The 25,090-nt window shown below is 45.5% G+C and overlaps 1 protein-coding gene across 1 annotated transcript in view; it reads left to right on the top strand.

Moving 5' to 3' along the window:
* ALX4 (ALX homeobox 4) overlaps window positions 1-23,923 on the top strand; it is a 58,001-nt gene extending 34,078 nt beyond the window's left edge. Inside the window, exons 3-4 of the mRNA XM_060274708.1 lie at window positions 13,991-14,119; window positions 16,643-23,923. Of these exons, the coding sequence (XP_060130691.1) occupies window positions 13,991-14,119; window positions 16,643-16,966 (453 nt within the window). The 3' untranslated portion in view covers window positions 16,967-23,923. The remainder of the gene's footprint in view (window positions 1-13,990; window positions 14,120-16,642) is intronic.
* Window positions 23,924-25,090: the final 1,167 nt, after the last annotated feature.

Consider the following 25,090-nt stretch of genomic DNA (forward strand, 5'->3'; position numbering starts at 1 on the left):
TCTGGTTTGCGAATGTTTTTCGGAAGCCGAACATCCGACTCGGCTTCCGCTTGAGTGCAAGAAGCTCCTGCAGCCAATCGGAAGCCAGGCCTTGGTTTCTGAACAGTTTCAGGAGTCGAACAGACTCCCGGAACGGATTAAGTTTGAGAACCAAGGTACTGTACATGCCACGTTTGCTAAAGTAACCAGTGTATAAACAGATACATACAACCGTGCATGTGACTGTATAAAAATACATATGCATTAATACTGATAAAAGTATGCTGTATAAATATTGTACTTCATGGGTCTTGAATCTCTACATCTTATGTACAGTATACATATTGGTTTGCATATATATATTTCCATATAATATTGCATATAATTTGGCAGGCTTTTTGGAAGAGACCCAACAATGCCCAAACAACTTGAACAAAAACACCGCTTGATACAAGAGGTGGTCAGATGCTGGCAAACCTCTGTTGAGTCAGAACCACCAAATTCCCTTTATAAATCCATTTAAGACACATTCATCCCTAATCCCCGATGTGCCCCTCAATGACAATGTCCTAACTGTTCTCATGTGATTAGTGAACTATATAGCAACTTCTAGCCCTCTTGACTGAATTTAGTTTTACTCTCCTTAACACTGTCTACTTAGCCTGTTATCTGACAGATTGCAGTTTCGGTGTTGGTGGAAAAAGAGAAATAAATAAAAGTGAGGTCATGGCTCTACTTATTATACCAAACCTCTGGATGGTTTCAAGTAGACCATTAAGCAGGAGTAGCCCTAGGCCAGTTGGCAGCTTCACAGACTGAATTTTGTGTGCTTCAACAACCCTACTTGGGATTGGTCAATTAAGAAATGACCAAAGTGACTTCACCAACATCTCCACCTCCAAGCAGTCTAGTAAAATCAGACTGTTCAGAGCATTGAGAGGTGCCTAGAGGCCCAGCAAGATCAGAAAGATGGCGCTGACCCTCTATCTTTCCTAATGGAAATGAGGGCAGCACAAAAGTGAGGGACAAGGCCAGATTGATAGGGGTGGAGAAAGGATTCAACACCATTCAAGAGTGCCTGGTTTTCTAGTCAGTCCTAAATCTCTCCCGAGTTCACACTTGAGTAGTAAGATACCTGAGCAGAAGCCAGGCACCTGGAGAAGAGCTCACCCAGAGAGCAATTATAACTTTTCTGTCTGCAGAAAACCCTGCAGAGCTTTCAGTTATGAGGCTTTCCCCCACCTCCTTGTAGCTTGGCTCCTTTCCAGGTGCTGAAAGAGGCCACTTTTCCAACTGCTTTGGATTTTAATCTCCACAGCTGGTGTCTAAAGGCAATAAAGAAAAATTTGCCCCGTAAGGTTTGCATGTAGGCCTTGCACCTTTTGCTCTGTACACACAAACACTTTCTACAAAAGAAGCTCCTCTCAAAGCAGTGAAGCAGGAAGGGGGAATGTGGCCCTCCAGATGTTATTGAACTTCAACTCCCATTAGCCAGCCAGGTCCAATGCTCAGGGAGGGTGGGAATTATAGTCCAGGAACACATAGAGCTGAGGTGAGATATCTCTGAGCCTAATTAGGCCCGACAGGGGTCCTGATTTGTTCCATGAAGCCACTTTTCCTAAACCACACCTAAGGTAATATGTGACATCAGTTGTGGGACAGGTAGAGACATGGCCACAAAGGAACAATCAAGACTTTAAAGTGGACTCCAAATTGTTCCTTCTTGCCTGCTTATTAAGAAAGTTCCAGGTTCAATCTCTGGCATCTCTAGGTAGAGGTGGGAAGGTGCCCTATCTGACAACCTAGAAAAGCACTACCAGTCAGCAGAAATGATACTGAGCTCCAGGGCTGGCTCAAGGCATTTTTTTGGCTGCCTGAGGCAAAGTCCAAGATTTCTTCCCCCACATTCCACATTCCAACCAGACTGGAAGATGAATCTTACATTGTCACAGGTGATGGAAGCGCACCCTTTACCATACCCAAGGGCCCCAGGCTAACTGGAACAACGGGCTATCTGGGGGAGCAAAGAGCAGGCTAGATTAGGAGACTCAGGTACAATGGTGTGGTGGCTGCAGCCAGAGGGATAGTGTGGGGGGGGAGCTATCAGGGCGATTGCCTCAGGTGCAAAAAATTATTTAGGGGTGCACCTCTGCAGCTGCTGCGCTGACTGGAGGTGCTCCCTGTTCCACCTGCCCACCTCACCTGAGCAGCGTGCTGAGCAGGAGCTGGGAGAGGATGGGCCATTGCATCCCTTGGCCACGTGGGGAGGCGGGCGGATGGTGAGACTCGCAGTGGTGGTGGCGGCGCCCCAGCCCAAGGAGACATAGACTCATGCTCTGTGGCTGCTCCGCAGCTCAATTCTTGCCTTGGGGGCAAAATACTTTCCTTGCCCTGGGCACTGGCAACCCACACTACACCACTGGCTGCAGCATCCCCATATCTGCCACTGGTCTGACAGTATGCGTTTGAGGGCTGCTTCACATATATTGCATTTTTTGGTGCATCTAAGCAGTTGCAATAGGGATGCGGGTGGCGCTGTGGGTTAAACCACAGAGCCTAGGGCTTGCTGATCAGAAGGTCGGCGGTTTGAATCCCCGCGACGGTGAGCTCCCGTTGCTTGGTCCCTGCTCCTGCCCACCTAGCAGTTCGAAAGCACGTCAAAGTACAAGTAGACAAATAGGTACTGCTGCGGCGGGAAGGTAAACGGCGTTTCCGTGCACTGCTCTGGTTCACCAGAAGCAGCTCTGTCATGCTGGCCACATGACCTGGAAGCCATACACCGGCCCCCTTGGCCAATAACACGAGATGAGTGCCACAACCCCAGAGTCGGTCACGACTGGACCTAATGGTCAGGGGTCCCTTTACCTTTAAGCAGTTGCAATATGTGAGGTGAGGAGGAGCCACGCCATCAGCCTCCTGGCAGTAGCATCACTGTTGCTTACCTGGACAGGGCTAAGGCTGTGGTGAGGTGAGGACAGTGCAGGTGCCGCCGCCACCAATCCAGTGCTGCTGGTGGTGCACTTGGGCAGTCCCGACCTCAGCCCAGCCCTATCCAAGTAAGCAGCTGTCAGCAGGGTGACTCTGCCCCACCACCACCCACCCACCCGGCTACCACAACTGATAATGTAATGCATGAATGACACCAGCTCACGTATTACACAGGGGCTCTCATCAAGCAAGGGTCAACTGGCTCCCTGCCTATTGTACAATTAGGAGCAAGCTCAGATTTGCTGCCCTGTGTTATGTGGAAGGAGCCTGCTCTGTACTGAACGTCTAAGTTGACTTGAGTGCACTTGAAATGGGAAGCAATCATACACATCCATTCCCGATACTCCTTTAGGGAAGGGGCGAAGCTCAGTGAAAGAGTTGATGCATTGTATTCAGAAGCCCTCCTATACGATCACCGGCATCTTGAGTTAAATGCTCCTGTGGTAGCCATTCTCAGAGACCTTGGAGAGCTGCTGCCAGTCATTGTAGGTCTGATTCAGTTTAAGGAGCTTAATGTGTCCCCAAGGATTTGCTACACAGAAAAGGGGTCCAGCACCCCTGCTTCCACGTAGCACAGGAACATCCGCCCAGCGTTGCTCCTAGTTGCTTCCCCCCAGTTGGTGGCTTCTTTCTGGCAGCCTGTTGCCTAGCTTGCTAGCTTGCCTCCTTCCACCGTGCTGAGTGCCAAGAAATGTCCGTCCGTCCCCTGAGTGCTCTCTTGTTAATGAAAATCTTTTCCATGGGTGACCCTGCGATGTGGCGGGGTCTTGAAAGCAAGGTGGAAATGTCAAAACTTTGCTGTAGCAAAAATCACCGCCTGGGTGAAGAAAAAACAAAACAAAACAAAAAGCAAAGCGAGAAGTAATATATCTTGATCCCTTTTCTCCCATAAAACCCTGGGAGGCTGGTGGAAGAAGCGGAAAGGCTGAGCTAAGCCTGCAGGAAATTAAACATGAAATGAAAACAAGCTCAAGTTATTCAGCTCTCTCATCCCAGGCTCCAATTTCCCATTCCAGGCCACTGATAAAATGGTGTCCAGTTTCAGCGCTTAAAGATGAATTCTGGCTCTGTTCCTACATTCAAGCAAGCCGCCGAGAGAAGCGCTCATGGCCCTTCATAAGAAATAAGGAAGGCTTGTGCAGGGAGTAAAACAGACAAGGAAGAGGGGGAGGAGGTTGTGTGAGAGAGTGGAGAGGATGAGCAAGAGACAGGGACCATGAGAAAGAGACAGACAACTGAAGCGAGGCACGTGGGTGGGTAGCTATGAGAAGCAGCAGTGGATGCTATGGATATGTTGTGAATGGGAGTCTGAAAGGAGTCCAGACCTACAGCTGTATAAAGGCACAGCAAGAGTCCAGATTGAACCCCCTTCTAAAATCAGTGCAACCGATTTATATCCTAGGCATACCAAACCCATTCTCCAAGTGTGAATCCTTATGCAGCCCAAATGGCACTGTCTGTGCACAAGAGGGAGGCCTCAGGAGGTTTGGGGGAACCCCAAGTCTTAAATGAAAACCTGTAGAAAAACTAGAGGTGGGGCACCCCAAAAGAGCGCAATGACCATGCTCAGCGAGGCAGTGACCGCAGAATGCTGACTTGGGTCAGGGACGGCTTGGCTGTAAAACCTAGGCGGTGGAATGGAGTAGTCTGGAAAAGATCCTGGCTGCCTACTGGCACACTGAACAGGAGCTCACTCCATCTGGAAAACCTTTTTTGCAAGTCCCATTTGTGGAGCCCATTCAGACAGAGCCAATCCTACTGTTGGCCAGTATGTAGGTAGCACATCTTACATGGCATTAAAGGGGATCCAAATTCTAGTTACAGGTAGGTAGCTGTGTTGGTCTGCCGTAGTCAAAACAAAATTTAAAAAATTCCTTCCAGTAGCACCTTAGAGGCCAACTAAGTTTGTCATTGGTATGAGCTTTCGTGTGCATGCACATCTTGCACACGAAAGCTCATACCAATGACAAACTTAGTTGGTCTCTAAGGTGCTACTGGAAGGAATTTTTTAAAATTTTGTTTCTACTAGGGTATCAAAATGCCACTGTGTGGGTTTTCGTCTTGTAGTAGTAGTAGTATTATATTTTCACTATCATTTGTATTTTTTGTCTCAGGCCCCAAAATCTTTTCAGCCATCTGTGCCTTGATATGACTTTTTCATGCTGTGGCAGTCATGATTTTCATTCAGACCACGCAGAGTTTTATCCATGCAGGTCTTGGTGTGCATAACATTTAACATTTGATTACAACTGTTGCATTTTTTGGCACACACCCCACCCAGATCTGCACAGCGTTCAAGTGTGCTGATGGGCAGCTGCATGGCTATTGTCCAACTACAAACCATGGTTACCACAATTTGAGGCAATAGTTTACGTTCTGAGCATGATGGTTTCCTTATTTACTTTGTCCAAGCATGGGAGACAGGACTTGGATTTGGGCCCCTGGGAGTTCTGAGGTTGCTATGTTATGGATGAGCCACAGATAATAATCCACAATTGTAGATTCAAAACAAGCCATATTGATTGTGGATTAATTAATGAGAAGTGTCAAAATGGGATTCCTGAAAGCGTTGACAGAAACAGCCAGGGCCTGTCCAATCTGTCCTAAGTCCTGAAGTGTTGCTGGGCTCAGTCATGGAATGGCAGGTAGAGAAACATGGTAAGGGGGAGAGGAGGATGAAATGAAGTGGGGGGCTGAGACTGGTGAACAGAGGCTCCATCATGGCTAATGGCTCCCCTCTCTTCCATGAATTTTTCTAATCCTCCTTTAAAGCCAACCAAGGGGAGGAGGAAAGTCCAGGAGATTCTATGGAATCTTGTCTTTATGTTGGATATGTGATTGTGAAACTGTAATTTAAAAACAACAATAAATAAATAAATTAAATAAAGCCAACCAAGTTGATGGCCATCACTGCCTCCCTGGAACAAGCTCTGTGGTTTAACTATGTGCTGTGTGAATAGGCACCTGAATGCAGCAGGGGATAAACATCATGACTGACTGAGCATATGTGATACAACAGCACAGAGCTTTCCAGTCTGTTTCCTGTGAAGCAAAGATAGAAGAGGTGTAAACTGAAAGGACCTTTGGCTCTAGAAGTGAACGCTACCAAGACTGCATGCTTGAAGATCCATTGCTTTCTGGTGGAAGAAATTGGATTTCATATATTTGTATAATAGTAGTAGTAGTAGTAGTAATAATAATCATAATCATAATAAATTATTTATGCCCCGCCCATCTGGCTGAGTTTCCCCATCCACTCTGGGCGGCTTCCAACAGCACAGAACATTAAAATGCAACAATCTATTAAATATTAAAAGCTTCCCTAAACAGGGCTGCCTTCAGATGTCTTCTAAAAGTCTGGTAGTTGTTTTTCTCTTTGACATCTGATGGGAGGACGTTCCACAGGGCGGGTGCCACTACCAAGAAGGCCCTCTGCCTGGTTCCCTGTAACTTGGCTTCTCACAACGAGGGAACCGCCAGAAGGCCCTCGGCACTGGACTTCAGTGTCTGGGCAGAATGATGGGGGTGGAGACGTATTAAACACTATCACCATAGTATTAGTTATACCCTGCCCATCTGGCTGGGTTTCCCGAGCCACTCTGGGTGGCTCACAACATATATTGAAACATACTAAAAGATCAAACATTTTGGTTATCAAAATGGTGCAGAGGCAACACAGCTTTCAGCCTTTTGCCATTAGAATCCTTCAGGGCTCTTTTTGCACTCTATCTCTCAACCACATGGTAGTCAGTCTCATGTATTCTGGAATATAAAGAACTGAAGAGTGGTGTTTTGGGGTTTTTTAAGGATTGTAGTAATAGAAGAAAGGAATAGCTTAGGACGGTTGTCTAAAAATATCACCCTAGAAATCATAGTGATTAGGATATCTCTCTCAGTAGTAAGTGTTGTAATCTTTTAATCTGAGCATTTGTACACAATTTGCGAACATTTGCATTTCATTATATCATGTTTTAAAGCTTTTTCTGGAGCCAAGAGGTAGTAGGGATCCCACCACACTCGTCTCAAATGGTTCCAGTTAGGGTTTAAAAAATAGATAAAATCCATCCAGATGTTGTGGGTGTTTTTAGCTTGGTACAATTGCTCAACAGTGGACAATTCTGATGAGTTCATATCTGCATATCAGCTACTGCTTAGTTTTTAAAACCTTTAGTAGCAGAAATCTATTATTATTATTATTATTATTATTATTATTATTATTATTATTAATTCTTGTTCTGTTATCCCCTGCTACGTAAAAATAACCCAGTTTGGTGCACGATAAAATGGCATGCCCTAGCAATAAAGGATGAAGCACGAATAAGCAAAAAGGGAAGTGATTTGAGAATGAGGAGCATAGAGTTTCACTGTTGGAGCATCAGGAAACCAATGTACAAATCGAAGCCCAAAAGGGATGAGTGATGCTCTTCTGCTGGTCCTGAAATCCCCCCCCCCGGTCCCACTGGTGGCAAGCCAGCTGCCATTGGTAATGGTGGCTGGTGGCCATTGTGACTGGAAGGGTGGATGGCAGGGAGACCAACCAGTAGGTGGGGCCAGTTGACAGGCTGGGTAAACCCCTGATTGGTTGTCCGTAAGAAGGTAGGCAGCTTGGGGTTGACTGAGGGCAAATTGAGGCTGGTGGAGCAGCACTCCATTTGCCACAATGAACCAGCCTTTGCTAACTTTAGCGCAACGGATGGGTGCACTCTACCCAATCTGATCTGTAAAATACCCAGTCTGACTGGGTAAAATAAATTAAATCTTAGGTCAGACCTCTAATCTGATGGGCTCAGGGCCTTGGCAAATGCTTAATGATGCCATCGGCCACATGTCACGTCCTTGAGTCCTCTGAGGATCACACCCAGTTTGCTTCCACTGTCAGATAACTAGTGAAATGTGGGGATACAAAGGGGCATACTGAATTCACCATACCAAGGAATTAGAGGCTACTGGGAAGACTGGGTTCCTTTATTGCACGTTTTCTGAGATGTGTAGACTTAAAAGAAACAAAAACCAAGTTACAAACAAACAAGCCCCCATTTCCAAAATGCAGCAAAACAAACAAACAAACAAACAAACATTTTACTGTAGTTCATAAACCTTAATAATTTGGCCCTGGTGTGCTGGCTGTTTCTCCTCCTCCTCCCTGCAGACACAGCCATTTTACGTAAAACTATTTGCACACTTTAACACAAGTGTGGGGAATTTGCTTTCAAATCCTTGAAGACCAACTGGTCCCAACAGTAGCAGCAAGTTGGAGGGAGGTTGTTCCTGGCAGAGAGGCAGAACTGGATGGCTCAGATATTTTAGACTCTGGTCTTTCAAGGGGAGTCCTCTTGAAGTGCCACAATTCACTGACTATAAAATGTGGCGAGCCCACAGCCCTGCTTGGGGTCCCTCCTGCTCATTTTGCTGAGCAGGGCCCTGAATGCACCCCTCTTCTGCTTTCTCGGGAGTTTGTTAGTCAAAATGACGGATCCTGAAATGCCTGCCCCTTCAGAAACGTAAAACAATATCTTGGTTCCCTCTCAACTCCGCCAATTCAACAGCATAGGGTCAGCTTCATTCCTCTGAAGGCTTTAACCTGCCCATATGAAAACGGCTTTGATTTCTGGGCTCCAACAACACACGTTGCCAGCACAACCCTCCCCTTAGAAATCCATCTGTCAATGTTTCTCCTTGCCCGGGAGCACTCCTAGACGCTCTAGAACAGTTGCACGGTGCACATCATCCATATTCACGAGCAGCATAGCGAATGCTTCACCATGACAGAAAGAAATGCGTTTGCCGTGCCTGGGGATGGACACATGTGCGGAGCATATGTTCCGCTAGCAGCTTATGGCACCCTCTCTACCTGCTACCCTCTCCGCTTCGCACAACGGGGTCACCCCGGTGGACTCTGCATCTGCAGATCAAAGATACGTCGGCTGACCAAGCCTGTGGCTGGCTGACAGCTGGGCTGCTAATGGGAGGGGTCATATCAGCATGTGGGGAAGGCAAAGCAGACGGCGAGGGTGATAAATATACCCGGTTGCAATGCTGTATTCTCACTACCTGAGTGCAAGTGGTATGTCAACAATGATGTAGCCCAGTCTGTCTCTTGTCCCCTCTCCTAACACACACACACACTCTGGTTCTGCAGCCTCTCTGCCGTTCCCTGTGGGGATTGCCTCAGTGGTACCAGTAAGTCAGGACTTTGGGTCAGAACCCCAGGGAATGTGCTGCAAGGCCCCTCCAAAGCAACAGGGCTGTCTTCCTATACCTTGAAGCCAGTGAAGTAATACACATAACCATCTAAAAAAGGGTTCGCCCTGTAAGACCATTAAGGCCAGAGTCTAAAATTACCTAACTGCACCGCTGGGGATTGTCTTTTTTTTTTTTTTGCAGATTGCAGGTCAGCAAAAATAACTCCAAAGGCTGCAGCTGGCAGACACCCATGCAGACACGGTTTCAGTCATTTCACATAAATGAGTGATCGCTTTGCTTTTGCTTCTTCTGCTGCTTCTGCTGCTGCTTGGACGAGATACAAACCATCCTGTAGCCACATGGGGAGGAAACCTCCAGGTCACTGAGAATCTCCTTGCCAGGCCTAAGCAAACAGAGAGAAATCTCCTATCGGAGATCAAAGTGAGATGCTGGCAAGACTGACTCCTGCAGTTTACAAGGGAAGTCAGACTTTAAGGAGAGGGGTGAGAACAGAAGAGACGTAGACAGAGAAGGAAGAATATTGCCATCCGCTCTTGCTCTCCTGCTTCTTGAGAGGCTTAGTGAGTGACCACACACACACACACACACACACACACACACACACACACACAAAATGATGATTAAAAATTAAAGTAAACACTTAACCTGTAGCAAAACATGAATGCATTTGTATGAATGCAAGCAGATGACCCCCCAGCAATTGAATTGGTACAGTCAATTCAGTTGTGAGCCCCCTCTTTGCTATGCTGTTCAATCCTCCTTGCAGGGAATAGATGAGGGACACAAGGCAGCCAAGTACAGTTAATGTAAGCCAGTTTGTAAAAATGTTCCTTTGGAAACCACAATATTCTAGTTACTGATTATTATATTTTAAGAAAGGAAGAAATGTATTTCAAAGATTTGGTTAATAACTGCATCAGCCGTTGCAAAAGAGCAGAAGTGCATATTACCTGGTGGATACATGAGCCATTAAAAACATAACAAAAAGTTTAAAAAATAACCACATGGCATAGTCAGTTTGCATAATCAGGCAAAAACGATGGCAACTGATTGTGATTCTGCTTTCATCGTTGATAGTTTTGTCTTTTTTGTGACAGTGTCCTGCTGATTTACTGTTATGGCAGATTCACTGTCTTCTTAGAATAAAATATTGAACTTTAAGATTTTCCAAGAAAAAATAATAATTGAGGACTGAATAGATAACTAGGTTTCTGGAGTTCATCCACAGATCGGACACCTTTTAATCACTTTTTAGTGACTGGGATTATGTGAATATTACTGACTTAAAATGCAGATAGGTCACCGTTTTTCTCAATTCGGATTGAAACTGGTTTGAGCAGAAAGCACATCAAAATGCAATGTTTCCTAAGGAATGACAGGATAGATACGAAATATATCCAGATTATGGCCAACATCATATATGCACCGCTTCTCAAACCAGTGGTGGCCTTTGGGCTCTCAAATTTCAGTGGTGCCCTGTGCGATGCTCAAATTTGGTGCCTTCTCACCTCCCGCTCTCCTTTCTACAACTTTGTTGTGGCGCTAGTTGTACTACCCTAAAACCGCCTCTGTCCAAACCAGCAATGGAAGCGCACTGGATGCTGAGTCAACGGGAAGGTTTACACAGCCTTAGTTGGTTGTCTCACATCATGCCTACAGCACTTTAATGTCTCTGGACTCATAGTTGTTCCCCTGTGAGTTGTGACCAAATCTTGCTTAGTTAAATGCGCCATTTATACTTTCGGTACATCTTTTTCTAAACGTCACTTTGTAAAACAGTTCCCATCTTTCTCCCCCACCCCCCACCTCTCCTCAATTTGTATCCTAGTCCTATCTATATATTCAAAACATTTCACTACCAACTCCATGGATCTGCTAAAGTAGGCTCCTGCCTAAAAAAGATTAAAGGTAAAGGGACCCCCTGACCATTAGGTCCAGTTGTGGATGAATCTGGGGTTGCGGCGCTCATCTCACTTTATTGGCCGAGGGAGCCGGCGTACAGCTTCCGGGTCATGTGGCCAGCATGACTAAGCCGCTTCTGGCGAACCAGAGCAGCACACGGAAATGCCGTTTACCTTCCTGCTGTAGTGGTACCTATTTATCTACTTGCACTTTGACATGCTTTCAAACTGCTAGGTTGGCAGGAGCAGGGACCGAGCAATGGGAGCTCACTCCGTCGTGGGGATTCGAACTGCCGACCTTTTGATCGGCAAGCCCTAGGCTCTGTGGCAGTCTCGATGGCAATGCAATATGAGGGTTTCCGTAGCTTTCCCCATAGAGAAAACGTAGGGGAAGGGTTAAGCACTGGAGCCTGCCCTGCCCCCTTTCCTGCTCTTTCACATCTGATTGCAGCCTTCCAAAGCTACCATCCATTTAAAAAATGTTGGGTGAAAGAGCTGCAGAACTGATATCTAGTTTGTCCCTTTATTGTTCATAAATACGAGGATGAGTAACATTTAGAAAATATTGCTAAAGCATAGTCAAGGTCACATTTATTGAACATGCCATTTGGGGTCTCTTAACCTGGAAAATGGACAGAGAGAGGTGGCTTTGCCTCAAGGCACATTAGCATCTGGACCCTGCCACTTTTGGTACTGGCATTGGCCGTTGTGCGATATGGGCCACCTGACAAATTCCTTCGAGAGATTTCAGCTGGGGGGGGGAGGAAGGTCCCTTTCCCATTTCTATTTACTGTAGCAGAGTACCATGGCTACAATTTTGGTTGTTTTCATTTTGTCTTGCATGTGTTGTAGAACCCTGCTGTTTGGTGCTGTATTACAAGATTAGTATTAAGGTTTTGTTTGAGCTTCAAGTATGAATGAAGCTTCATAACTCCCATTGGAGGAAAGAAGAAGACAGTGAAGCACTGGACCCATAGTGAATCAGATTAATCTATGCATTTCCTTGTGCTAGCCATGCATCTCACTGTAAATACCGTGTTTCTCCAAAAATAAGACACCGTCTTATATTTATCTTTCCTCAAAAAAACCACGGTGGCTTATTTTCAGGGGATGTCTTATTTTTTTTATTAAGTATGGTACACTTTAACCTACAAGGTTAAACTGCCTATCACTATGGCTTATTTTCGGGGTATGGCTTATTTTCGGAGATATCATTTAAAATAAATCGGCCTTGTTTGGCACCTCCACACGCAACCTAGTTACATGTTGTGTTAACAGCAGGCCTTTTCTAGACTGTATCAGTGCCAGATTACAGATGCCATGGGCTAATTATTTTTAGAGTATGTTGTTGTTGTTGTTGTTGTTGTTGTTGTTGTTGTCATTATTAAATTTATAATCCTGCCTTTCACCAAATTGTTGCACATTCAATATATGTCCCTCTGTTTGTAATATAAGAATAAAGAGCTTAACAGGACAATCCTATAGATGTGTATTCGGAAGTCAGGCTTAGGCATGAGTTCAATGGGACTTGCTTCTAGGTAAGTGAATAAGTGAATGACCCTATAGTTCTGGAAGGGTGTCCCAGGCACATTGGGATATATTGGTTCTTCCTCTCCTATGTCAGTGATGGAGCTCCTGCACTGGATAAAGATATTCTGAATCGGACTCCCCCCTCCCTGCCATTAGGGAAACCTCCAACAACCGGACCTGACAGACTTTGGGGCTCTGGTATTGGTGGGGCCAAAAAGGGTATGTGTTGGTGGACGTTCAGAGCTGTTTTTTCCTCACAGTAGGCAGATTAAGAAAGTGGGTGAAAGAACTGATGGGGAAACAAACAGATAGCACAGCATCTTCCGTTTGTACGTTCAGAAAAGTTAGAGGGACTTGGAATCCATCTAAGGCAACACAATGCCTTGGGTCAGCCTTGCAAGTGGCACTGGCCAGGTCTGTTTGGGCCTTGCATGGTCCAAGCATATGGGCAGACTGAGGCTGAGAGAACATGGCTTGTGTTAGTGAATTGGTGACAGAGATCAGATTTGAACCGGGGTCGTTCCCAATTTGTAGCTCGGCATTCCGCTACACCTGCTCTTAGAAATATGCAGAATAAATAGGAAGGACATGGTAAGGAAGCTCTCTGAAAACTCAAATGTCATTGTGTCCAGATATAGAGATATAATGTACCTGTCGCTTTAAGACAAGGAAGCTGCCACACCAGAAAGAAGGACCAGAAGAGAGAGGAACAGCAAGTTTTGTTCAATATACAGGGGTACCTCGGTTTAAGAACAGCCCTGTTTGAGAACAATTTGGTATACGAACTCCGCAAAACCGGAAGTAGTGTCCTGATTTGTGAACTTTACCTCGGTCTATGAACGGAATCCGAACGGTGGAAGGGCACTGGGGGTGGAAGGCCTCATTAGGGAAAGTGCGCCTCGGTTTAAGAACAGTTTTGGTTTAAGAATGGACTTCCGGAACAGATTAAGTTTGTAAACCGAGGTACCACTGTAATTATGTTGGTGTTCAAATTAACCAAAGGTGCATGAGCAGTTATTTGTGAGCAACGTACAATACAAATATAGCTCAAATGAAAGCACATGTGTGTGGTTCTGCTGAGATAAGCACCCAAATGTGGGATTTAGGTTCCATATTCCATAGGTTCCTGCTTCTTGGCCAGCAACGTTCAGCTACTACACAGAAGGTAATAGCACTGATATCAGCGTTGCCATTTTAGGAAGGTCTAAAATATGGGATGGGTATATAACGAGCAGAACCACAAGCAGAATTCTGTTTTTCAAACTGCTTACAACTTGGGGTATCCTGGAGGAGGCCATTGTTCATCTCCAGCCACAGTAGATGTATTGAGTTCCTATCCACTCCCTTCCTTTCCTGAAGCGCTTTTCAACCTATGCTTTTCTTCTCAGGTTTGGTTTCAGAACAGACGGGCAAAATGGAGGAAGCGAGAGCGGTTTGGTCAAATGCAGCAGGTCCGCACCCACTTCTCCACAGCCTATGAGCTCCCCTTACTAACTCGAGCAGAGAACTATGCCCAGGTGAGTGTTTGCCACCAGCACACCTGTCTCTTTAACATTAAGGGTGGTATTCAACGAAGCTTTACTCATTTGCGTGTCGAGGTACCAAGACTTCCCACCAATAACTCACACTTCCCACGGAATTTAAGATCATTAAGATCACACTTCCCACGGCATTAATTTTGGCCACAACTTTATTTAAATACAACTGATGTGAGTGGTTGCTTAGGCATTGGTTCCCCAGCCATCTGTCCCCCGCCTGGGACAGATCTGACTCCCCTAGCGTACTGGGGAAGTCAGGATAGGTAAGCACCCTCTGAGAGAGGCTGGGGCAGGGCCACCACGCCCTATGACCTCTCCCCCAGGTGCTCCCCGAGGCTCATGTGCGGTCCTAGCCCCTAGCGGAGGTACGGACAAACATGTGGAGCCCCAGGATTCCTTTAATGGAATACCCCTAAAGGCAGCAGCAATTTTGAGGGGCAGGCCCAGCCAAATCCGTACCCCTCCACCATCCAATTTGAACCAGCCAAATCCGTACCCCTCCACCATCCAATTTGAACCAATGCCTAACCGCAACCTTACAAGTTGTGAAATTTTGCTATGTAGTAGGAAAAACCACAAGGCACCAGCCAATCAGCCAGGTGGCAAAATTCCTACTAGGCCCCCACAGCAATACGGACGACCCCATGACAGGCACAGTAACATCAAGCGCTGCAAAAACAACAACCCTAAATATAGGGAGGGAGGGCGGGAGATCTGTTGCAAGCACCCAAAAGCGAAAGCACAGCTGTGGCTGTCAATCAAAAAATGCAACATAACATTCTCCCCAGCAACAATACCCTCAGTGGCCATCCAAACTGACCCGCCCCACTGACGTCTTGTTAACCCTTCCGCAACCCATGCTCTCCTTAAGGGGAGAACCTGCTTAATGAAATTAATGAACATGACTCAGTCAGGTCCATTAATTTCATCAGGTCTGTTCAGAGTCAATGTTGAATACCACTCTCTTAAGGCCCTGCCTTCAGTCAGTTGGGATATGGTAGGATGAGACAAGCGATTCAAGGTTCAAGGAACTGATGCGGTGTTAAAAAACCTTTGCCTCTGCAACAGTTGTGAAACTTACCCTCACATTTCAAAGATAGGAAATAAAATGCATAGCATGTACTTTGTTGCCTGTATAACCTGGAGAAATTTGGAAGTGGCTTGTAAAATCTGCCGTCCATTTGTAATTCTGTGCACATTGAGTTCCTTCAGAGCAAAGAGGCATATGCCCAGGAAGGAAAGTGGTAGAAGAAGAAGAGTTAAACTTCTCCACTTTACATCCTGGGGTCCAAGGGAAATTCTCCCCCCCCCCACTTGTTGGAAACACAGACAAGGTTGCTCATCTTGCCCTTGCTCATCTCCTCCCACCGCATAACAAAAGATCCCTTAGCTCTTCATCCTTTCCTGGTAGGGAAGGGTCTCCAGGATCTTGATCCTTTCAGTTGCCCCTTTCTGTACTTTCCCCAGCTCCATGATGATCCTTCTTTGACATGGGGGTCAACCAGACCTGTACATGATATTCAAAATGTGGCAGAATCATAAATTTAAACGATGGCATTTTTACTCTGGCTATCTTGCGCCCCCTGCTTTCATCACCTCTGAATGTTACGGCCTCGTCTCCCCCGCTATACCTGCCACAGAGATGTAGTCTGCTGGAGGTAAAAGGTCAGGCTTGGAGCCAGAGCTGAATGGCGCTGGAAGGCTGAGGAATGCAGGCCTTTCAGAGACAGGCATTTTCCTACTTTCCATCTGGATCCTCTCCTGTTGCATTCTTTCATCTCACAGTCTCCCCACAACACACCTCCCCTCCCCACCTCCCAGGGGCCTCCTGCTGGTAAAAGTCATTCTTCGCTCTCTGCTTTGGTAGGATCATTTTGGTTTCAGCATCCTAGATAATCCTAGATAATGTGCTTGTTTTTGTCATTGCAATTTCTCTCTCTCTCTCACTAAGCAAAAGGGGAGAGCTCAGAGACAGAGTGTATTTAATTGCAGAATGCCCCGGAAACAATTCCCAGAAATGGCTCTATTTAAGAACGGCCAACTGTCTGCCTAGCTCGGGATTACCTGCCCAAACTGGCAGAGCTGCTGTCGGTGAAGACAGGTAAGTCCTGGGCTAGACAGACAATTCATCAGAAGGCTGAGTTTTCTGAGGGTTCCCACCCCTCTTTTTTGATCAAGGCTCTGTGCCTTTCATGACTGAATGACAGAATTTCAATATGAACTACGGTAATTAACAGTGTCTTCAAGCACAGGGTTTTCTATTCCATGGCTTTTTCCAAAATCAGAATAGCACAGTGGATAGAGCATATGAGATGTGAAAATTGGCATGAGGTGGCCAATTTATGATCTGATGATGATGATGATGATGATCATCATCATCATCTCAAGGATGTAAAACCCTCAAGAAGAAGAAAAACCAAGAGCACCAATGGCCACTTTGAGAACCAATGGATAAACCAGTGCTCATTAACTGATCTTTTCCTTCCTTCTCCACCATCTCAGATCCAGAATCCATCCTGGATTGGCAACAACGGTGCTGCCTCCCCCGTCCCTGCCTGCGTCGTGCCTTGTGACTCAGTGCCTTCCTGCATGTCTCCTCACGCCCATCCCCACACAACCGGAGGGGTCTCCGAATTCCTGAGCGTCTCTGGTCCCGGCAGCCACGTGGGACAGACTCACATGGGGAGCCTCTTCGGCGGCGCAGCCATCAGCCCCGGCATCAACGGCTACGAGCTGAACGGCGAGCCCGACCGCAAGTCCTCCAGCATCGCAGCCCTGCGGATGAAAGCCAAGGAGCACAGCGCTGCCATATCGTGGGCGACATGACAAGGTGCAGCCGTTGCCCTCCAGACACTGACCGAGCAAACAGGGACGATCGAACCAATCCATCCACTCTTGGACCCGAGGCAGCCAGTGCCCTACTCAGAGATCTGAATGCAGCACTTTTAGCTATCCTAGGTATAATAGCAATACGTTGCCGTATTTGGAGTGTTTTAAACAGGCAGGGGATTTTGTTGTTGTTGTCCCCAACAAACAGGTGTGTGGAAGGAAATAATGGGTGTGTTTACTGCACCTGACAAAGTTGAGTTTTGTGTGTGTGTTTGTGTGTGTGTGTTCACATGGCATGTTTCCCTAATGCTGTCATTGTCCTGACTTGCCAATGAAAAAGGACACTTGTCTCCCCTGCTTTCTCTGACACCGGATTTGTCTTTCTCTTTAAAACACAAAAGCTTCAAGCCACACTTCCCAGTTGATTGCTCTGCACATTTCCAGTACCATTTATTCTCATGCTATGGGCAGTTCTACGATACCTATAATGCCAGAAGAATGTGGTTGCTTTAGTTGATGAGTGCAAGACTGGTGTTTGTGTGTGTGTGTGCATGCATGCATGTGCTGAGTGTAGGGTATGCTGATTCAACTCACAGAATACCTGTAGATGCCAGGCTGCAACCCAGAGGTTGCCTTGGCAACTGCGCTGGGTAAAAAGAAGCGGTCACTGTCTTGTCTCCCATTTTCCTGACGTCTGCTGTATGTAGTGAACAGGACTGCCACACAGCAGGCAGGGGTGGAGCACAGCGTAAAACGAACAAGAGAAGCCAAGGCTGTGGCCCCTCTCTATTTGGCAAGGATAATAAAGGTCCCTGGGAATCTCCGTGTTGTGCTCTGGGTTGATCCAAGCAGCAAACCAAGGGCTATGAGAATGGCTCAACTCAAAGCAGCGATATTTGTGCCATCTCCTGTTATAGTGGGGCCTGCATCCTTGTAGGGGGACTGAGTACCTATTGCCAAGTAAGATAAAAAATCTATCACCAAAACAGAGGACAAAAATGGGCACGGATTTGCGTAACATTTGCATGCGCTAATTTATAATGCAACTTAGAAACTATAATTGAAATAATAATAATTTTAACAACAATTTTGTTATTTATACCCTGACCATCTGGCTGGGTTTCCCCATAGAAATGCAATGCATCTAACCATGGTGGGGAAGACTGACCAAGTGGCCGGCATGTCTGCTGGGTCTGCCACCCAGGTGCTACCTGCGGATGGGCAACTTGGATGTCCCTGCTCACTCTCTCCTTAGGACTCCTTGTCTCTAAAACAGCCTTGGACCAGAGATAGAACCACATCATGACAGTCCTTCAAATAGGTGACTGTTTGCGAGCTATCCAGGGAACTTTGTTGCACGGGCAGCATAGAAATGTAGAAAAATAAAGGAAGAAAATCGACATAAAGTAGAATACATGGCCCACCCTCTTCTATCTTTTGCCCTGCTTTAATGCTGAGGAATGAAATTAAGCTGTGGGAGATGCTACCATCAATAAATGCAGTCCAAAACAAGGGTTCTGACTACTGGCTTGCATAAAGCAAGAGTGTGACAGGAGTGTGGTCTACAAGAAAGAGAAAATTCTTCTCTCGTCTTCCTGCCCAGGTGACATGGCTAGTTCTACAGAAGGCCAAAGAATATGGTTTTCCCTTCCGGTATTATTATGCGCACAGGCTTCTGACCAATAAGAGAAGATAGATCTCCGTGATTACCAGAACAAGTGCCTTCTTTAAACAGTATTCACAATTCCACAATCCGCAGCCCAGCTCAAAAACCGGTCTTCCTCGTGCCCCCTTCCATTTGTACTGACTTAAACCACCACATGAAGATTGCCCTAGCCATGTCTTGGAGGAATAAAGCTAGAGCTTGTTTCTTTGGTTGGAAATGCTCTTCCTTTCAGCTCAAAGCTTTTAGCAAGCACGGACCCACTTCTCGTCACTCCCATTCATCAGGATGATGGTGGTAACTTCCCAGTTCCCCTGTGGTTGCTTTCCTTATACAGTAGATGGATCAAAGAAGATTTCTTTGATCCATCTAAGATTCTGCCCAACTCGGCTACGAATAAGCTGATTTTTAAACAGTGTTTAGGTTTCGTGGTTTCTTAAGCACAGAGCTACATCCATCAGAGAAGAGAAGGAAAGAAAGAAAGAAAGAAAGAAAGAAAGAAAGAAAGAAAGAAAGAAAGAAAGAAAGAAAGAAAGAAAGAAAGAAAGAAAGAAAGAAAGAAAGAGGTTTAACCACCTGTCTGGTTTTTAAGAGGGTGTTTACTGGGTTTGGTAGCTACTGGTCTCTCTTCTCCCAATGAGCAGCTGCTCTACAGGCACAGAGATTTCATTTGGGCCTCGTCACAAAAGCAAGACCGCCCTCAGTGATGCCTGGGACACAAGCATACACCTGCCTTCTGGCTCACATGTGGCTGTGGAATCATAAGCATTTGCACACACTCTGGCCTGGAATGGGAAGGATGCTGGCAGGAATTCTTACAAAAGAGCCAGCTCATTGACAACAAGACTTATTGGTCTTCAGTGCACATGGGTTCTCGGGAGGAAAAGTTGCTGGAAATCTGAATTGGGAGGGGGGGATGGGAACTATCCTATTTGTGGAGCAGAGGTAAATGAAGCAGGGCCTCCATTTAGAGATGGGGAAGCTATATGTTCCCTCACCACCATGTGGTCATTCCATTCTAGCCATTTTACTAGTTCCACACATTTAACTGTTGCAGAAATAAGTGTGCCAGTGGCACAGACTAAAAATGTCCAATCCCCCCCACTCTTGTTTTTCAGGTGTATGTATGTAGCTTCTCTTATTTGTCTATGGCGATGACGTCACATGCACTATCCAATACGTGCCTGTGATAATTCCAGAGCCACATTTTACAGTAAGCCTTACAAGGATTGATACTCTGCCTGCAGAGAGAGAAAATGGCTTTTCGTGTTGATTTTAGTGGAAATGCTAAGGACATCACTAGGACATACAAAGTGTTTCCGCTGTGTTCGGATCATGCCTTGTGTGTCAAGGGCTCGGATAAACACAGCACCCACCAGTAAAAGTACTACTTTCAGAAATGATGCCTGTGTTCCCCCAACAACAAATACATAACAATGTTGCATTTTTTGTGACACAAACAACTTATCAGGGATAAGTGCTCTCATTTGCCCCTCGCCACCTTTTAAAGCTATGAAATCAAGGTCCCGTAGATGCTTTTCTGGCATTGATAGTGTTCACTCCCCTGAATGGCGTTGGCCCACCTGTGAAGTGGTCACTCTAACTGAAAGGGTACCTTTGAGAGTTGTACCTGGAACTCTCATGCAAGAAATAATGGGCAGCATCCAACATTGGTCATGTTGGGAATAGATCCATTGAAATCAATGGAGCCATTCGGATGATGATGATGTATGCTGGCTATCACTTAATGTGTGTGTGTGAATGCATAAGTAATATTATCCATGCTTAACCATGTTTTTTTGTGTTCCTAAGTGTGCATACCTAGGAGAATATATTGTGAGTGTGTGTGCTGCCTGTGCAAGTGTGTTTATTGTATAAACAGCTAAGTTTGCCATCTCTTGGGCGGAGGATAGGATCACTCATGACTAGCATTCTGCCCAATGTGATTTCAGTTTTCAGTTGGGAAGCTAGGGTGGGGGAGAACTCTTAATTTTTCTTCTTTTGCTGCTGCTGCCTTAGCTTTCAGTGTGAAGTCTGCAGCTCCAAAAACGGTCATCTTGTTGGACGCTAACTTTGAGGGGTACGTTGCTGTATGTATAAATCCTATTCAGGAGTTATTCGTGTGCAGCATGTTACCAAATGTGCTTCGTAGCAGAGCCAGGCTTTTTAGCCCTGACACCATGCATATGGCTGTCTGTAGTGAAAGCCCAACATGCAAACTCCTGTTCACATGTAGAGGCACTTGCACAACCAAGCCAAGCTCACATGTTGGGGTTTCTCTACAAGAAACGGTGCACAACGTGCAGGTGTTTCAGGGAAAAGACGCAATGCCAGGGTGGGGCTAAAGGTTTGGGCCCCACCCCAAAGTAAATGTGGTTACTCCTATAGGTGAGCAATGTGCCATTATTTTGTTGCTTTAGAACAGCTAGATCAGGGGTCAGCAACCTTTTCCAGCTGTGGGCCAGTCCACTGTCCCTCAGACCATGCGGTGGGCCGGACTATATTTTGAAGGGGGGGAAATGAACGAATTCCTATGCCCCACAAATAACCCAGAGTTTCATTTTAAATAAAAGCACACATTCTACTCGTGTAAAAACACCAGGCAGGCCCCACAAATAACCCAGAGATGCATTTTAAATAAAAAGACACATTCTACTCATGTAAAAACACACTGATTCCCGGACCGTCTGTGGGCCAGATTTAGAAGCCGATTGGGCCGGATCCGGCCCACGGGCCTTAGGTTGCCTACCCCTGAGCTAGATGGCCAGCTCTAGCTGTGCACTGCAGAGTATATGGACATGCATGCAGTACTGTACAAGAGTGTGGTGTGTGAAGTCTCTGTGCACAATAAATGTGCAGAAATGTATTTGAAGCGTACTTTGCCTAAGACTAGGTTTGCTTGAAGTCTGCTGGTCACATGCTGATGTCAACTCCAACGTGGCTTTGTGCATGAACGGTTCAGTTTATATCTAGACTGTGCCTCAGCAGATCATTCAGAAGACATTTCAGGATAGTTGGAGGAGTGCTGTGGACCATGCACTGAACTATTCAATGCAACATGTACAAATTTGTTGACTAAGTAAACTCACCCCCAAGGACAAAACAGGACATTGTGCCCTGAAATGGAGCTGCTGCCAAAACCAGCAGCCCCCTGCCAAGCCCCTTTCCCTCCTGCCACTAATGTTGAGACACGTCTTTGCCACTGCTCTGCCTCGTTGGCCGAGACAGGGATGCAGGCATGGCAATGACATGGGCAAGCATGGCTAAACATCGCAGAAAAGCCAACACAGGGCTGCCATTTTAGCGGCAGCCCAGAGTCCAACATAGCTTCTAGTTCTAACAAAAAATGTATCCCGAGCAAGAGAGTTCCATTGATGCCAGCCCTCCACAAGAGTGCTCTGCCTGGTTTTACTCTGTCTTGGACATAAATGAACTCTGGAGGCTTTCTGGGGTCAACAATTAGATGTTCTAGGGACAAATCCAGTACCCTGAATACTACCATGGTCAAGAGGGCTGTTTTGATGGAGCGTTGGCTTGCTCTTCTTCCCATGGTAACATCATCTGCTGGCCAGAGCAACAGAATGTAAGCTATACAGTGGAACCTCGGTTTATGAACACCGCGGACCCATCTGGAACGGGTTAATTCATTTTCCATTACTTTCAATGGGAAAGTTCGCTTCAGTTTATGAACGCTTCAGTTTATGAACAGACTTCCGGAACCAATTACACCCATGCTTCAGTTTATGAACACTTCAGTTTAAGTACTCCGCGGACCCATCTGGAACGGATTAATCCACTTTCCATTATTTTCAATGGGAAAGTTTGCTTCAGCTTAAGTACGCTTCAGTTTAAGTACTCCACGGACCGTCTGGAACAGATTAATCCACTTTCCATTACTTTCAATGGGAAAGTTCGCTTCAGGTGAAGTACGCTTCAGTTTATGAACGCTTCAGTTTAAGTACTCTGCGGACCGTCTGGAACGGATTAATCCACTTTCCATTACTTTCAATGGGAAAGTTCGCTTCAGTTTATGAACGCTTCAGTTTATGAACAGACTTCCGGAACCAATTACACCCATGCTTCAGTTTATGAACACTTCAGTTTAAGTACTCCGTGGACCCATCTGGAACGGATTAATCCACTTTCCATTATTTTCAATGGGAAAGTTTGCTTCAGTCTATGAACGCTTCAGTTTAAGTACCCCGCGGACCGTCTGGGACAGATTAATCCACTTTCCATTACTTTCAATGGGAAAGTTTGCTTCAGTTTATGAACGCTTCAGTTTATGAATAGACTTCCGGAACCAATTGTGTTCATAAACCGAGGTACCACTGTATGAGCATTTGGCGCGAGGGGGGCAGGATATTCCTATGCCTTTCTTCTTCCTTTGGATGGTTATTCCTTGTCTTAGTGTATGCTAAGTTTTCACAGTATGTTGTAAAACACTCTGAAAACAAACAACAGTGAAAAAGGTAGCTTCCTGGAAATGGTTGAAAAATGATCAGGCAGACACAGCAGCTGAGAACTCCATGTTTATTTTGCTGCTTTGACTGACATAGCAAAAAAAGCAAACACTTGGAATTAAAAAAAAAAAGAGAGGCCCAAATGGGAACTGGGACAGAGTTAGGCTGAACAGATGAAAGCTTTTGATTGCTTTCAACTTCATGGATTGTAGTGCAGAGAAACCAAAGTGTGACTCCCCCCCCCACGCACCAGTTGTGACCCTTTACCGCAAATCAGGGTAATGTATTACCCAAACCAGTACTCCTTCCATGAACATAGATAGCGCTAGGACTTTTATACTACTGATGTTGAAGGACAGTTTTCAATGTATAATAATATATCAGATTTTTTGGGGTGTGCAGTGTTTGAAAGCGAGAATGGGAGAAAGATCTCAAGAAAACAAACCTCAGTCAATATTATTGTAAGATATTGTAACCTTGTATAAATGCAACTTTTTTCCCCTTTAGCTTTATGGCCGGGGGCAGAATATATGAAAATATACGTTCAAAAATGTTCAAGAATAAAATAATGGAATAGGAAAAGAAAAAAAACGCCCACAAAAATTGCAGTGTGAGGTTGTGCCATACAATTTTACTGCCTATACAGATATGTACTGCAAATTCATTACATTGTAATATTAAAAAAAGAACAAACTACTTTGCATCTTGTTTTTCTGTTGCTGCTGCTGTAAGGTATTGCGCATAAGACTTTTCTCTCCCTAGAGTTGAGGGTGGGAGAGAAACGAAATTTCTTAGAGCTACAAACAATATTCAAACAGAAAGAAAGTTGCTGGGAAAAGACAAACACCCAGAGCACAGGCAGAAGAGATCCAAATAAGTCGTCGTCTTCTTCTTCTTCTTCTTCTTCTTCTTCTTCTTCTTCTTCTTCTTCTTCTTCTTCTTCTTCTTCTTCTTCTTCTTCTTCTTCTTCTTCTTTGTTGCCACAACTATCTCTTCTCTGCTTCTAACTGAAATCTGTCTATTTTGTGCCTGACTCATGGCAGATGAAATGTGATCGGATGGGGGCCTCCAAAATCTCACGTTAATTGAAGTTGGCAAAAAATACTAACAGTGCCCTTTTGAACTGCTGACACAGAGCAGAATGGATTAAACAAGGCTAGATTAACAACAGGTGGCAGCGCACAGTCTCACTGCCTCTAGAGATTCTTGGCAGCCAAGAAGCAGTGACGGGAACATCCTGCAGGCAAAACATGAGACATCCAATGAGTTGAGAGGCTGCTGGTAGATGGACCAAAGACCCAATAGCAGAAGGAGAAAAGTAGAGGATGATTTTGATGCAGCATTGGTGCTCATATGTTTGCATTTTGAAGTGCATGTGCAAATGGGAAATTAAGTTGGGAGTGGTTCCCCGTATAACTTATTAAGGGATAAGTCTGTGATCAGAACCCAAAAGTGATCTAGGTTTCTATTCAACAGATGCTCATGTGAGAAGCGCCACAAATTACCAATTCTGACATTTGTTTTCCTTTAGGTTTCCACTGTGAGCTCATGCTGGTTGATGTCATTTGTTGGGCAAAAGAGAATGCCAACCTGCTCATTCTTGATCTCTCAGTGGCTTTTGATATAGTTGACCTGTGTCCTTCTGGGAAGGCTCTGAGAGGTGAGGACATAGCTGCCAAGTTTTCCCTTTTCTCGTGAGGAAGCCTATTCAGCATAAGGGAAAATCCCTTAAAAAAAGGGATAACTTGGCAGCTATGGGTGAGGATTGGGGGTACTGTACCCCAGTGGTTCCATTCCAACCTTCAAGGCCATTTTATAGAAAATAGTTATGGGAGGAGTCATATTTAGTGACCTGGAAGTTCTAGAGATGCTTGGGATTGAACCTTGGACCATCTGAGCTACACCCATTTTCTGTTGTTGTTGTTGTTGTTGTTGTTGTTGTTGTTGTTCAGTTTAGATACTGCCCTTCACCTGAAGATCACATGGTGGCCAAAA

This window comes from Zootoca vivipara, chromosome 1 (assembly GCF_963506605.1).
Source record: "Zootoca vivipara chromosome 1, rZooViv1.1, whole genome shotgun sequence".
NCBI lineage: Eukaryota > Metazoa > Chordata > Lepidosauria > Squamata > Lacertidae > Zootoca > Zootoca vivipara.